Source organism: Mus musculus, chromosome 17 (genome assembly GCF_000001635.26).
Source record: "Mus musculus strain C57BL/6J chromosome 17, GRCm38.p6 C57BL/6J".
Taxonomy (NCBI): Eukaryota; Metazoa; Chordata; class Mammalia; order Rodentia; family Muridae; genus Mus; species Mus musculus.
In genome coordinates, this window is record NC_000083.6 from 67,810,230 (window position 1) to 67,826,281 (window position 16,052).

At 47.4% G+C, this 16,052-nt stretch overlaps 1 protein-coding gene across 4 annotated transcripts in view; it reads left to right on the forward strand.

The window, feature by feature from the left end:
* Lama1 (laminin, alpha 1) overlaps nucleotides 1-12,416 on the forward strand; it is a 125,519-nt gene extending 113,103 nt beyond the window's left edge. For 2 of the 4 annotated variants that reach the window (XM_030249517.1, XM_030249518.1), the window contains 11 exons: nucleotides 101-271; nucleotides 1,210-1,361; nucleotides 2,097-2,282; nucleotides 3,624-3,759; nucleotides 4,949-5,061; nucleotides 5,626-5,815; nucleotides 6,774-6,932; nucleotides 7,298-7,451; nucleotides 8,355-8,488; nucleotides 11,289-11,511; nucleotides 12,060-12,412. In XM_030249517.1, the coding sequence (XP_030105377.1) occupies nucleotides 101-271; nucleotides 1,210-1,361; nucleotides 2,097-2,282; nucleotides 3,624-3,759; nucleotides 4,949-5,061; nucleotides 5,626-5,815; nucleotides 6,774-6,932; nucleotides 7,298-7,451; nucleotides 8,355-8,488; nucleotides 11,289-11,511; nucleotides 12,060-12,220 (1,779 nt within the window). In that variant the 3' untranslated portion in view covers nucleotides 12,221-12,412. Of the gene's footprint in view, nucleotides 1-100; nucleotides 272-1,209; nucleotides 1,362-2,096; nucleotides 2,283-3,623; nucleotides 3,760-4,948; nucleotides 5,062-5,625; nucleotides 5,816-6,773; nucleotides 6,933-7,297; nucleotides 7,452-8,354; nucleotides 8,489-11,288; nucleotides 11,512-12,059 lie in introns of all 4 variants that reach the window. The other 2 variants (XM_006523717.4, NM_008480.2) reach the window with 2 other exon arrangements.
* The last annotated feature ends 3,636 nt before the right edge of the window (nucleotides 12,417-16,052 follow it).

Consider the following 16,052-nt stretch of genomic DNA (forward strand, 5'->3'; position numbering starts at 1 on the left):
GTATCTGGTGGTTTACCGCAATAAAGCTCTCAGCCTGAGGGTGGGCGAGATGCAAAGGAGGCAGGCCAACCTCACCCTGCCTTCCCCTCTCTGTCACCAGCCTATCCAGAGTGTGAGTTTCCTGAGAGGCGGCTATGTGGAGATGCCACCCAAGTCTCTCTCACCTGAGTCATCCCTGCTGGCCACATTCGCCACCAAGAACAGCAGCGGAATCCTCCTGGTTGCCCTGGGCAAGGATGCGGAGGAGGCTGGTGGGGCTCAGGCACATGTGGTAAGTAGCTGCAACCCACGGAAGTAGAGCGGGGCTGGAGACGTGTGTGGGGAATTTCTACCTCACGCATTTACTGTAAAGCTGCTTACAAGCGGTTCTATAGGAGCGCCTTTTTAATTAGTGAGTGAAAGTCATGACTGCCAAAGGTTCTGCTCATGGACTCAAGGTTTCCCGAGTCACATGATCAATATCCCACTTCTCAGGGTGGATGACAGGCTGCTGCCCTCAGACTAAAGCAGCTCCTCAGGGGGAGGCTGGGTTTCCCTCAATGTGCAATGCTTGGGGCAGAGTGAGAGTTCTTCCCTTACATTCTATGGGGGGGGGGGGAGTTGTTGTTGTTGAGTGTGAAGGGAGAAGAGAGACAGACGTGGCCTGTGACAGGTGCCCAGTGGCAGGAGAAAGCAGAGAAGACATTTTCCCCACAAGAGGGTGCCATGCAATCAGATAACTGAAGGGAAGGTTGGAGAACACTAGCCTGAGGTCTTGATGAAGGAGAGACTGCACACATGCAGGTCACAGAACAACATGCTCTGCCGATCAAGACATGGCTGTGTGATACCATCATGCACACTGCATGGTGGATACTGCTTCCTAAATTGTATGGGGCCAAAAAGGTTCAGAGAACCTGATTAAACTGTCCAAGTATCTATACTGAAAAAAAAAATCAGTCTCCTGCATCATGTAGTTTCATCAGTAACAGCATGCATGGGGATCGGCAGAAATAGAAATCTGTGACGGGACCACAAGGCCAACAACAGCAGGCTACAAGTGACACAGATCGGAGTGGAGTCCATCAAATCCAAAAATACCCTAACTGATGGTGACTTTCCTAAGCACTCGATTGCCTTGCATTATCGGGTCTACATCATTCATACAAGACGGAAAATGTTACCTACCCTTCAGTAATGTGTTGTGTTTTGGAAAATGTATCCTTTCAGCCCTTCTTTTCCATCATGCTGCTTGAGGGACGAATTGAAGTGCATGTCAACTCTGGGGACGGGACCAGTCTGAGGAAGGCCCTCCTGCATGCCCCCACCGGCTCCTACAGTGATGGACAGGAACACTCCATCTCCCTGGTTAGGAATCGGAGGTACTTAGCTCCAGGGCCTTGCCGAGATGAGCTTGAGGAAGCTCCTTAGCTTGTCGGACACTCAGTGTGATTGACACCTGGTGATTGACACTCGGTATGACTGACACTTGGTATGGTTGACACCCCATGTGACTGACACCCAGTGTGACTGGAATGGTTGGCATGGAAGGCATTGACAGTCATAGTTCTTACCATTTCAAATGCCGGCACTCTACCACAGAGTCAACTCTCTTGTAGTTTGTAGCGATGTGTTTGTGAAATTTTCATAGTTGAGAGCCATACCTTTGCCCTCTATTTAAGCCCTATATGAACTACTTACAAACTGGGTGAATGTGGTGGTGAACAGCAGGCTGGCTTTGGTGGGCAGTATTGTGCCCACAGTAAACACCGTCCTATCAATGTTCCCTGTATTTCCATATCCAACTGTAGACCTTCTGTTTGAGGGATGCTGGGTGTTTTCACAACAGAAAAAAAAAAAAAACATGTTTGAGTACACACCCTTATCTCTTATACTCAATCGAGCTTAGTGATGTATTCGTAGGTTTTACTCTTTGATATTTGATGTTGAGCTTCAGGTTCCCATGTTTTGGATTCACATACAATCCATGCCAAAATTTTTCTGTAGGAAAAAATTATCATCCCAAAAGGAACTTGCTAGAATTACATATGAAAATGGAGCTCTTCTTTGTACTTAAAAAAAAAAACAACAACTTGTTTTCTCCTTTGATGTGGTAGAGTTATCACCATACAAGTGGATGAGAACAGTCCCGTAGAAATGAAGTTGGGTCCATTAACAGAAGGAAAGACGATCGACATATCCAACCTGTACATAGGGGGACTTCCGGAGGACAAGGCGACCCCGATGCTCAAGATGCGGACTTCGTTCCATGGGTGTATTAAAAACGTGGTCCTTGACGCTCAGTGAGTGTGACTGTTTCCCATCCTGTTCTTGCGCTTTGTCATCTGCCAATGGTGGGAGATGTTCTCCAGGCTCAGCCATTATAAGGGAACTTCCTTGGCCTATCATGACTGGCTCTCCCAATGGATCTTTTATGGTCAACATGGCAATCAGATCTGACCATCAAATAGTATTTAGAAAAAAAACCATCACTGGCTACCTTTGTGTGTGTAGTGTAGAGTACTGAGCTGGGCTTTGATGCATGGTGGGCAGTTACTCTACCCCCGAGGTACATCCCCATCCTTAAGTGTACCTTTACAAGAACCCAACTGGATTGCTAACAGCTACATCTTCTTCATGGTTTCTCCCGAGACAGTTGCTATATGGTTAAATTTTGCACGTTTCCACTCTCTGTGAAGAAGAGAATTATTATGTGCACAGATGTTGCTTGTTCCTCCTTTCCCAAGCTCTAGTCACATTGGAGTCGTGGGGAAAGTGGTGTCAGAACCTAGCGACCAGCATCTGCCTACAGGAAATCATAACGTGGTCAGTAGGAGGAGTTATTGATTCCATCCTTGCTAGGCTGCTGGAGGCACTTCCTGAGGACAAGGGGACTTCCGATGCTCCGGATGTAACCTCGAGAGATGGCAGGGGTCTTTCACAGTCACAGTGACCTCTGAGAAGTTACCTTCTCGGAGTCCCTGAACAGAGCAAGAGGAGACCTGTGGTTGCACAGACTCTGGTGCAAGAGCAGAACCTTACTCAGATATCTGTAGATTTATATACAGTCACCAGTTGCCCATCCATCCCTCTACTGATGAGGCAACTTCATGCTCCTAAAAGCCACGAGGCTTTGGAATGCATAGTCAGGTATAGCTTTGGTAGTCGGGTATAGCTTTGGGAGGTGCCAGTGAGGTCCAGGCTGCTGTGGGATTGTGGCCAGAGCTTCTTGGTAGAGAGACCAGAGACAAGCACAGTTCAGAACAAAGAACCAGTATTAAATGGAAACTGCTGCCCAGTGGGGTGGGGAACCAGAGACTCGATGACCTGAGAGCCCAGCCTACAGCGGTGACAGTCTTGACTCTGGTCTAAGCTCAGGACCATCCAGGTTGCCAGCATCATCCAGGTTTAGGGGTACCAGCATCTTCCAGGTTTAGGGGTGTATGCTTATTTTAATCAGAACCAAACAGAAAGAGTGGTGTGCCCATGTAACTTGGGCACCGTGAAGGATGGTTGGCTTGGTTACCCTAAGAGAAATGGATCAGTGGTTTAAAATGGGTTCTAATTACCACTTTAATCAAATGATTAGGTCCCCACGCTCCTCCAGGGCCTTTTCATTACAGTGCTCTCTCGTTTGTCTGTAGACTTTTGGACTTCACCCATGCGACTGGCTCTGAGCAAGTAGAGCTGGACACATGCTTGCTGGCAGAAGAGCCCATGCAGAGTCTGCACAGAGAACACGGGGAACTCCCTCCGGAGCCCCCAACTCTACCACAGCCTGTAAGCATGGCATCCCTTCAGTGGGGGTCATCCAGGTCTGGTCAGGAGAAAGCCACTGGCTAGGAGGAGTGAACCCAGGCAGACAGATTCCGAGAAAGCCAAAAGTGATCCAGGAAGCAATGGGAACGCAGGAGTCAGGACAGCTGGGGGAGAGCATACGGAAAGAGCACACGGAAAGAGTCCCAAGAGGGCACTGGAGCTGGGAAGGAGGGGAAAGTACGCCAGCTGTGCCCTCTCCCTGCCTCCCAGTTCCTCAGCTGTCCCTCCCATGGGCAGACTACCTGAGAGTCATTTGTCTCTCTGGGGACTGAGAAGTGACTTTAAGGATCTGATCAACCACTGGAGGGATAGGGTGGAAGCTCTTGTCTGTGGATGACTCAGAGTTGGCACCCCAAGTGGTTAGTGTACCATGAGAGTTTTGATGGTTTCCCTAATGCCCCTGTAATGTGTCAGATTTAGGTGGGGGAAGCGTGGAAGGAAGCATGTCCCCGAGTCCCTGGGTGTGATTCAGTGTTCAAGTACGGGAGTTTGGTCCATTGAGGGAAATCTGGTCACGGCACTTTATTTTCTCCCCTTCCGACTTCTCAGAAGATGGTGTGTAGTTATTCCAGTGCAGCACTGTCTCTGCTGGGCCCCGGAGTTCAAGCCTGTTTCCTAGTTGTAAACCCACATAGCAGACTCGGCATCCTGTGTGAGACGATGTGGAGGCAGCCAACACTGCCAAAGGCCCTGCCCTGTGCTCCTGGCTTCTGGCTAGGGTCCTGGGCCCTTCAAGCCCAGTTTTTATTTCCATTTCCTGTACCTATTATGTGAATTGAAGGGCCTGTGAGATCTGAGGGCACTGTTGTCTCCCTGTGGTGTCCCAGCTGTGGCTGCCTTTTAGCCACCAGTGTCCTCGGGCCATCCTCATGATCCCTTAGGCCCAAGGAAGTCTCATAGAGGAACCCCCATCTATCATCCGAGGGAAGGTGAGCTGGAGTAATGGTGAGAAATGGCAGGAAGCTGAGATTGTTCTTTGGGGAGAAAGGCACTGAGGGGTTCATAGTTTAGGATAGAGATCCAGACGAGTCAAACCACAGTGGTGGCAGCTGCTGTTCCATCACGGTGGCTTCTGGAACATTTCCTTTATGGAAGAACATGGTAGAGGTCCTGGCTACCCTGGCTCAGGGTCCCTATGCACCTCTTACAGGAACTGTGCGCAGTAGACACGGCTCCGGGGTATGTGGCAGGTGCTCACCAGTTTGGCCTCTCGCAGAACAGCCACTTGGTGCTCCCTCTGAATCAGTCTGATGTCCGGAAGAGGTAAGCCATTTTCCTCAGGTCACTCTGAGGTTCTCCTTACCAGACGATGAGGAAAGCATGGTGCTAGCTTCTGAAATAAGTATATCCGCTCATATCCAACAGATTCAGTGGTCCACACGGACCCAGACAAGGATGCCCTGTATCCCAGGCCCCTAATGATAGCATACTCTGCATTGCCCTAAAACAACTGAAGGCTTTCCTGGTGACCTGCATGGGAGTCTTGCTCGTTTTTGTCATTCAGAGCTCAGCTAAAATGTCATAGTTGTTCACTTTAATTACTTAGTACAGTGACCCGTGGGCCTCTCTGGGATGTAGCAGTGATATGGTTCTAGCCTCGGTTTCAAGGTTTCAGGAATTCCTTCTCATTTTTACCATCTTAGAAAGTTCCCATCAGCCATCTGTGCCATGAATGGGAGCGTGAGTGAGTGAACACCTCCTCTCTCTGGAGACTGTGAGGCTGGTGTACGATAAAGCAGCAGTGGGTTCTCTCTCTCGTGGAGGTCACCTTAAGCACTGGAAGCTGACCTTCCCGGTCACCGGTGTTGAGTCCCTGTCCTCCCTCAGGCTCCAGGTGCAGCTGAGCATTCGGACATTTGCCTCCAGTGGCCTCATTTACTATGTGGCTCATCAGAACCAAATGGACTACGCCACGCTCCAGCTCCAAGAGGGCCGCCTGCACTTCATGTTTGATCTCGGCAAGGGCCGGACCAAGGTCTCCCACCCTGCCCTGCTCAGTGATGGCAAGTGGCACACAGTAAGTTCCCCGGAGGCCCTGTCACCTGTCCCAAACTCTCTCCCTGCATCTGTGGTGGTAATTCCATTTTCTTGATGGGAATCTGTGCCTTTTGGCCCTTCATTGTCGCTAGGTTTGACATCTCCCACAAATGGTGTACGCATCGTCTCAGCAGGGCCCCATTCTACTCCCTGAATTTCTCCAGACACTTGTTCAGTGTTGAACACCCAATAAACATCCAACTGCTGGCGAGAGAACGAATCAGAGGTCTCAAATCCTGTTCTTGACTTGGCAAGAAGCCAGAGTCTTAGGGTTTCATTTCTGTGAAAAGACACCATGACTGCCGATGGCAACTTGTCCAAAGAAACCGTTTAATTGAGTCTGGTTTAGAGTTTCAGAGGTTTAGTCCATTATCAGCCTCAAAGCAGGAAGCATTGGCACTTTGTAGGCAGACATGGTGCTGAAGAAGGAGCTGAGAGTTCTACATCTTGATGCACAGGCAGCAGGGGTAAGACTGTCACACTAGACCTAGCTTGAGCATATGAGTCCTCAAAGCCCACCTCCACAGTAACACACTTCCCCTAAGAAGGACACGCCCCCTCCAAGAAGGACACACCTCCTCCAAGGAGGACACACCTCCTCCAAGGAGGACACACCTCCTAATAGGGCTACTCCCTATTTAAACACATGAGTTTATGGGGGACATCCCTCTTCAAACCACCCCAACCAGTGACCTGAAAGAACTGTGCTGCTCATCGAAGCGCCTGCTGATAACCAGGGCTCGGAAGCTCTGCGGTAGAGTCTCCCCATCTCCTACCAGCCTCAATCTAGTCTTTGCCACAGCAGGCCACGGGCAGAGCCATCCGCCAGGGTTTGGTCTGAGCTCTCACCGATCTTAAGGAACACACGTCCCTAAGCAGACTTCCGTTAAAGCTTTCTCGCATGATTTGCAAATTCTGGGTGTTTTCATTTCCCGTAGGTCAAGACAGAATACATTAAAAGGAAGGCGTTCATGACTGTTGACGGCCAAGAGTCCCCCAGTGTGACTGTGGTGGGCAATGCAACCACGCTGGATGTGGAAAGGAAACTGTACCTCGGAGGCCTTCCCAGCCACTACAGGGCCAGGAACATCGGGACTGTAAGCAGAGGCTTGTGGGTTGGTGGAGGACCATTATGTTCCAGTGCTCTTGTTCCCCTGCCCCAATCGACTTGGGGGGAAGCCCAGCAAATCTGTATGTGCACATTAGTGAGAGAAGCTCTTTAAATGCAAGCAGTGTTTTAGCAAGAAATGAAGAAAACACTTCCAGGGCATTATCACTAAAGGACCGGATTGAGAGAGCAAAGGGGGTGGGGGGTGTTCACATGAGGAATTGCCACTGTTAAACTTTAGAAAGCAAGACGCTGTCATAATGTGTGCTATTGAGGGAGGCTTAATGAAGCACAAGAAAACTACATTCTATCTCATCATCAGCTCCACCTACTCTCTTGTCTCCATTGCTTTAGATCACCCACAGCATCCCTGCCTGCATTGGGGAAATCATGGTTAATGGCCAACAGCTGGATAAAGACAGGCCCTTGTCTGCCTCTGCTGTGGACAGGTGCTATGTCGTGGCTCAGGAAGGAACTTTCTTTGAAGGAAGCGGATATGCAGCTCTTGGTATGTGCTGTTAGCTGCCTGAAGGAACTCCTTGGGTTTAGTGTGTTCTCTGAAATGATGTGGATCCATCTCTGATAGGATGAGACCCCGCTAGAGAGGCTGCCTAAGGCCATGTTTGTTTACTTGGTGTTCTGGTCTGTGCCTAACTGTTCATGCAAAGCCTGCACCAAAAAGGGCACATTCCCTGTCTAGGTTAATAAAGACCCTTGAATTGAAAGGCAGGCATGCACGCCTGTTATTCCAATGCTCGGAAGGCTGAGGCAGGAGGATCCCAAATTGTATATCAATCTGAATGATAATAATGATAGCATGTCTTTAAAAATAAGAACACGAAATACTAAGAAGAATCAGGGCTCTGGTAGGAGACGAGGTAGGGAGCCCGAATGCAATGCGCTGATCAGATTGTCTTTTAGCCCCAGCCATGGTAACAACTGCTCTCTAGTGCCAATATTCATCCAACGGTCATGATGCCCTCCAAGATACACATTAATTAAGAAGGCTAACAGGGAGAGACTATCAAGCTGGATGTATCTAGGGCCCAAGGGATCAGATGCAGGTGAAGGAAGTCCCTGACCACCCTCTGTTCTGGTTCATGACCGAGTAACTTCTTCAAAGGCGGTCTTTTTATCTGGGCTTGTTCATGCACGCCTGCAATTTCAGCACTCAGGTGGCAGAGGCAGGAGGATTGCAAAGCTGGTGGCGGTCTGGTGACATAGCAAGGTTCTATCTTAGAAGAAAAACAAAAACTAAGTGTTTCTTCTTATGAGCACTGAAGTCTGAGGGATGGGTGGGGATACAGCTGACCCAGATCTTGAACTTGGCCAGAACCATGAAGGCTTGCCCAGCCCAGCACTGTCCAGCCTGTGGGTTCTCACCATAACAGTGCTACCTTGTGTTTTTCAGTCAAGGAAGGTTACAAAGTTCGATTGGATTTAAATATCACACTGGAGTTCCGTACTACCTCTAAGAATGGCGTCCTCCTGGGAATCAGCAGTGCCAAAGTGGATGCCATTGGCCTAGAGATTGTAGATGGCAAGGTAGGTGGTCCACCTGCAAGCCCTGCCTACCCTACCAGAGGCAGAGCAGAAATTGCTTAGATTCAAGTTTCTTATTATCCACTTCATTAATGGAAAAAAGAGAATTTTCCATTAGTATTTTAAAATAAGGCCTAAAAAGCTATGTTCAGAGTAACTTCTTTTCATACATTTGAGTTAATATAGCATTTCTGACTGCACTTTACCAGAAGCAATATGCCCGTATTATGCCCTGTCTCTTCTAATAAGTTTTAACTATTCACTTGCAAATAAGCAGAGTCCCATAGATTTGCAGTGAAATGAACACGCATGTCCCCACCCCCAGGCTTCTCATAATCAGGTCAGGCTTAGCCCACACTGAATCCCCAAGGGACAGTGTCACAACCCCCAGGAAGCCATAAGATGGACTACGTGTGCACCCACCTATGTGCATAGCTTGTGATATGCAAATGAAACCATCACTGCCATCAAGATCCATAGCAACCATGGCATTACCACTAGACTCTTCCCGAGGTGCTCCTTGGTAACCACAGGCCCCAGACCCTGCCTTCCTTGCCCTTGGCAACCATTGATCTGCCTCTACTGCCTTGCGGGAGAGAATTGGGCGTGTATGCTATGCTACCCTTAAGCCACAGAAACCATGGATGCTGGAGTCTTGGGGTGCCCTCTCCTGCAATATGCTTGGCCACCATGAGTGAGATGCTGGAATCTTCCTTTTGGAAGGCAAGGGATATGGTCCCTCTCGGATTCACATGCTAAAGTGCTCCCCACTAGCATCTCTCAGAGTCTGGTGTTTAAAGAGGCCATTGGGAGCTAGTGAGATGGCTTTCTGAGCATAAATGCCTGCCTGATGTTAATATTAATGACATCAGTTCAGTCTCCAGGACCCACAGGGACAGAAGGAAAGAAAAAACAAAAAAACAAAAACCAATTCCAGCATTGACTTCTGTGTGCTCAGACATGGGCACATGCACAAGCCCACACAATAAATATGTGTGAATCAAAAGTAACTCAGTTAAAACGAGATCATTAAGTGGGCTCTGAGCCAGTGTGACTGTGACCAGCAGGACACACACACACAGGAGACCAGGCACAGAGAAGGCTCCTTGCATGCTCCATGCATTCATTTACTTGCTTGGATTGCGTATTTTTCCTTTTCGGTTCTTGGCCCTTTAGGATTGCCTATGGTGGGGTCAGGGGAGACTGGCAAAATTCCCCTTGCCTTGTCCTTCACCTCTCCTCTTCCCGCCTCAATTAAAAAACAAAAAACAAAAAACAAACAAACAAATAAAACCCTACCTTCATGACAGATTGCTGCCTCAATGCTGTGGTGTAGAGCCAACTTTTCTTCTCATCCTATACTTAAATATAATTTTTTATAAATTTATATATTTTTTGAAAACCTAACATCTATTTACAAGTTTTTGCATGATATCTAAAAAGAAAAAAATTATCAGAAGTGTAAAAGCTATGAAAAATGTAATTTTCTGTTGTTCTCTGTATTTTACTTTTTTTGTTTTGTTGTTGTGTTCTATATATTACTTCTTACTCTCTTGCAACTTTATTTAGTGTTCTTTCCAAAGCTCTGCAATATACATCTTTAGTGTGTCACACACACAGTGTGCTCTGAAATAGTAGTGGTCTTGTAGGTATCTGGTCCAAAAGAAACTTGGGGCAAATGCTAACCATGGTGCCTACTGGTGTACCAAAACACACATTGGCGCCCATACTCACTCAGTACCTGTGGCTCCCCTCAGCTCTTCTCAGCCCACTACTATCCTAAACTTCTCCAGCCCTTGGGCTTTGCTTCCTCCAGCTTCTGGTTCCTATATGACTCTGTCATTATGGCCCTGTGTCCACACTCTCTCTCCCCAGTTTGGTCTACTGGTCATATTTAGTCTATGCTTTCTCTGCCCACTCTGGACTCTCCCAGATGCCTCCGGCTATACTCTTCCCATCAGCCATACCTTGGAGCTATGTTCTCAGCTTTCCACAGTAGGCAGTGTGGGAAACTTAGAACAGCAGGCTTGAAACTCTCACCTCCCTCAGTTATCAGAACCACATAATGGTGGAGCTTTAAACCCAAAACTTGACTTGCCCAGCTCTGGAGGCTAGAAGTGTAAGGCTTGGCAGGGTTGGCCTCTCCTGAGGCCCCGCTCCTTGGCCTGTACATGGCTATCTTCTCCTCACATTGACTTTTCTCTGGGTGCCTGTGCCCTGATGACTCTGATAAGCACACAGATTAAAGTTCACCATAGTGACCTCCTTTTAACCTAACAACCTCCTTAAGGTCCCCATTATCTGAATATCATCATATTCTGACAGATGTTAGGGGTTAGACCTCAAGTGTGTGGACAGCTTTTGGAGTGACACCATTTAGCCCAGAACCCCTCTCTGCCCTTTGCAAAGCCCTGGCTTTTTGTTCATGGCTCCCTGTTGTGGAGCATCTGTGCCTGGTCAGGGAAGTTAGCAAGTGATTGTGATTGGACAGTCCAGTTTCTGGGGAAACTGCAGACTCCTGAAAATGTCCTGAAGTGCCCTGAGAATGGAGCACTGATTTTGGAACTGTGGGGGGCTGGATGGAGTCCCAGTGTTTTAGGAGGTGATCCTCCACTGTCGTTGTTTGTCACGGTCATTGCTCCTTGTTTCCAGAATCCTATGTAGTCCTCTGCTCTGAGAACAATTCATGAATGTGCTGTGCTCCATGGCTTCTTGGCCTTCTGGCTGAGATCCAGTGGGGGGGGGGGGGGAAAGGCAGTGGTCCTAAATGTAGAGAACTCACCCAGGCATTTGCATCGTCCAGGTCTTATTTCACGTCAACAACGGTGCCGGAAGGATAACAGCCACCTACCAGCCCAGAGCCGCCAGAGCTCTCTGTGATGGCAAGTGGCACACACTCCAAGCCCACAAAAGCAAGCACCGCATCGTCCTGACTGTGGACGGGAATTCCGTTAGGGCTGAAAGCCCCCACACCCATTCCACCTCGGCAGACACCAACGATCCCATTTATGTGGGTGGCTATCCTGGTATGTGTGACTCCCTATTCGGTTTATCCACACCGGAGGCTCAGTCCTGTGAAGGTGTAAATGCAAAGGATCATGGGGTAGGGATTGAAGGATGCATAATTTAATGACAAGTCCCACTGTTTTAGACAAGTGGTTTGAAGTACTGGACCTAAACTTTTTTGGGGAAATTTAGCATAACCCCCATCACGTACAAGTTTCTCACTGAGAACGTTGGCTCTGCCGTGACATAACTGGATAATCTCACCTCTGCCCTAGATGACCTCAAGGCTGGAGTCTAAGTCAGGCATAGGCTGGACTCATCCTCCTGTATCAAATTTGCATTTGAAATGTCCCAAGAAATTATTGCAGAGCCTCAACACCTGCTTGGTGACTTTTCAAGTCCCAACTAAGCCCTCAAGTCACTGCCTAAAAAAATTTAGCAGGAATTCTGCTATCCACTAAACCCACATGTGTTATGATTTGAGAGTCGTTTGAGGTCATTTTTGTCTCTTTTAATATACCCTATCTCAACAAAATTAAGCAACCCTTGTCCCTTTCTCCCTGAACAGCCCACATCAAACAGAACTGCCTGAGCAGCCGGGCCTCATTCCGGGGCTGTGTGAGGAACCTCAGGCTGAGCAGGGGCTCACAAGTGCAGTCCTTGGACCTGAGCCGAGCCTTTGACCTACAAGGAGTCTTCCCTCATTCCTGCCCCGGGCCTGAGCCCTAAACTGTCGCCAGCCTCTGCCCTTGGAATCATCGCCAACGCATGGAAGAGAGCAGTTTGTGAACTCAAGCAGCTCAGCTCCCATTCCCATCCCATTGCCATCTCAGGTTATGTTTCCAGAGGAAAATGCTGTATTTATGTTGAACTAAAGCCACACGGACAACAGATACCTCTATTAAATGGTTTAAAACGTCAGTGGAATTAATGGTCTCCTCTTTTGAGTTTTTCAGATGGGACTTTGTGGGTGTGGGATTTTTCTGCTGAAGACTCGATAGTGTTCACTGGTTTGCATTTTCAGCATACAAAAAATGAAATGTCACAGCAGGCTGTATTAGATGAGAGCATAGAATGGATAATTCTGTTTTTTAACGTTTCATACACTGGGTAGACGGTCAGGATCTAAGCACAGCCTAAGCTGGTATTTTTACCAAAGCTTTGTTCAAAGGCTGACAATGGGATCCAGAGCCTAAGCCACACTGTATTACGAGGGTTGGGATATAGTTAGATGCCTCTCAACACAAGCAACTGGGAAAATGGGGCTGATTTTCTAAGGACTTGATGTCAACAAATGCCAGTCTCTAGAGGGGACATGTCAGTGGTTCTCATTTCTTTTCATCAGACACAACTGTGTGCAGTGCAGGCTGGCCTTGAACTTGCTTCATAACGGACACCAGCTTCCCTTCCCAGTTCCCTCAGCCTCCTCCCTGACCCCTCCATGCTGGGCAGGAGATGTTAAATGGTTTTCTGGGCTTGCCTTCCTGGCATCTCTGTGCCTAGCACAAGGATGTCAAAGCCACTATTTTACCTGAGAGTTATGAGGACAAGGAAATTATGTGTGTTTTCTATGAACAAAGTGATAGAAAATTTGACAGAGAAACAGGAAATATAAAAACAAACAAAATGAAAGTTCTTTATTTGTTTACTTTGTGGGCAGGGTGTCGCTACATAGCCCCAGGTGTTCTGGAACTCACTATGTAGAGTAAGCTGAGATCCAACTCTGCGATCCCACTGCCTCTGCCTCATGAGAGCTGGGGTTAAAGGTGTGTGCCATCACTCTTGGCCATCGAATAGAGTTCTAAGGGTCCAAGACTCCTATTTCTGCATAATAAAGCTAGCCATGGCCAACTCACAGGCAACATCATAGTAAATATTAAAAGGTGAAATCACTCCTTTGAGAGCTGGAAGAGACATCTGCCGATTCTACTCCCACTATTCGTAATCAATACATGGGGGAAGTCCTAGCCTATCAGTTAGGTAAGCAGACAAGAAGCATATAACCAGGAAAGGAGACGGTCAAACTATCCTGATTTGTAGAAAAACATAAAGGTTCTCCCAAAAGACTATTAAGAGGGATGAATTCAGTAACGCTGCAGGCTATGAAACCAACATGTGAAAATCAGTAGTTGTCATCCCAGTAACAAGAATCATGAGGGGAAAAAATGTGAAAATAATCCCATTCACAATCACCCAAAAAAGAGGGGGAGGGTAAGAAACGGACCCTGGAGGGTAGAAGGGGAAGAAGAGGGAGAATCGAGAGGAGCAGGATCCAAAAGTCTAAGAGGAAGAGTGAGTAAAGGCTGTGCAAAACAAAGCAACACTGACAAACAGAAACTGAAGGAGGTCGGCCGTGGTGGTGCACGCCTTTAATCCCAGCACTTGGGAGGCAGAGGCAGGTGGATTTCTGAGTTCTAGACCAGCCTGGTCTACAGAGTGAGTTCCAGGACAGCCAGAGCTACACAGAGAAACCCTGTCTCGAAAAACCAAACCAAACCAAACCAAACCAAACCAAACCAAACCAAACCAAACCAAACCAAACCAACAGAGTGAGTTCTAGGACAGCCAGAGCTATACAGAGAAACCCTGTCTCGAAAAACCAAACCAAACCAAAACAAAACAAAAAAAGAAAAAAGAAGGAAAGAAAGAGAGAAAGAAAGAAAGAAAGAAAGAAAGAAAGAAAGAAAGAAAGAAAGAAAGAAACTGAAAGAGATGTATACTCAGAAACCCGTGCAAAGACAAGAGTCCCCCCACGTTTGAACTGGGAGAATTTATATTGATTTAGAAAAAAAAAAGCCTATATTATCCAAAGTAACTTTGTTTTAAATGCAAATACCCATGACATTAAAATACCCATGACATCCTTCACAGAAGTAGAGGAGATAGCTCTGAAAAGCATATAGGAACACCCAAGAGTTGCCCAAGCAATCGCTATTTTAAAGATTTTTCTTTTTTATTGATGTGCGTGTTTTTCTCTGTGGGTGACTGAATTGGACAGAAGAGGGTATCAGAGCCCCCCCCCCCCCGGAGCTAGAATTAGAGGTTTAGAGTTCTGAGATGTGGGTACCAGAAATTGAACTCAGGTCCTCTGCAAGAGTGGCAGGCCCCTTAACCCTTGGAGCCATCCATCTCTCTAGGCCTGCAAGCTGGAGAAAAAGACCAAACCCGAGGTCCTTATAATGTCTCATTTTGAGCAGTACTAAGAGCTGTAGTCACCAACACTGACATAAAAACAGAAACAAACCTACCCATTGATTTAATTTCTATCCCCAATAAACTCGTATACAAATGCACAATCCAGTTATTATATTTATAAGCTATGAGTCTAGCGTGGGCAACCTATCGCCCTACTAACCTCTTTCTCAGCTATGAGGAAGATCCTTGCTGCTTCCAATTTCTCCCAGCCACATGGTTCTTCTCCATCTTCTCTTCCTCCTCCTTCCCTTCCCCTCCTCCCTTCCCCTCTTCCTGTCTCCCAGACCTCCTGTCCCACTTTTTACTTCCACTGGCCAATCACAGTCTAGCCTTTACTTGGCCAGTAAAAATGGGCAAAAAGTTCACATGATATCACCTGAGTATGTGAGGGCAACCCCTTTTGAGGAAGCAAAATTAACGTCAGAAAACAGTGCCAGGGCAACCCACAGCACCTACCCATCCATAGCCACCATTTCTTGGCAAAACTATCCAAAAACTGGTATGGGAAAAATGACCCCCTTCAATAAATGGTGCTGGGGAAAGTGTACATCCAGATGAGAAGTATGGAGTTTTGATTCTGATCTGCAGTGCTGTGCAAAACCTAACATGGACCAGATGTCTAAATGCAAGGCTTCACTGGGGACACTTCAGGACACAGGCATAGAGAATGGATTCAGTGTAGCCTGGACGATACAGGAAGCAAAAGAGAAAACGTGAGTACAGAAAACCAAAAGGCTCCCCAAAGCAAACCATGCAGACAATGGGAGGAAATATTTGTCAGCCACTGAACAAGCAGCAGTGTTCTTAACCACGGAGCCATCTCTCCAGCCTCTGAGCTCATGTATGGATTCTGCTCCTACCTACTGCAGAGCTTTGGGGAAACTACCTCTTTAAGCCTTCCTCTTTATATCTGTGCAGTGACTATTGATACTTCTCATAGAGTAGGTGAGGCGATTTTATCAAATGAAATTTCACATGGAACGCTCCTTATTAGCTCTGGGTTGGGAGCAAGTTCATGATCACCGTTACTGTACTAAGCGCCTTTGCATGCTGCTACCAGACTCAATCTCCTCCATAACTAACAAGGTATCAGAAAATATTCTTAATGAGTTGTGGTAATCTAAGCCGAAGGAATTAAATGATTACCCCCAAACCATTAGCTCCAGTCTTCCTGGCAAGTGGTATGAAGGTGAGCTGCAGCCAAACATGAAAGGACAAGGGTTTCAGTGAACATAAGGATTTGAGCAACTGGACCAGGATAACCCCATTCCTGATACCAGCAGCCATTTTGACCATAGACCAGGCCACAGCTACTCACTCTGACAAAGTGCAAGTGGTATAATATTAAGAGTTAACCATACAGCAT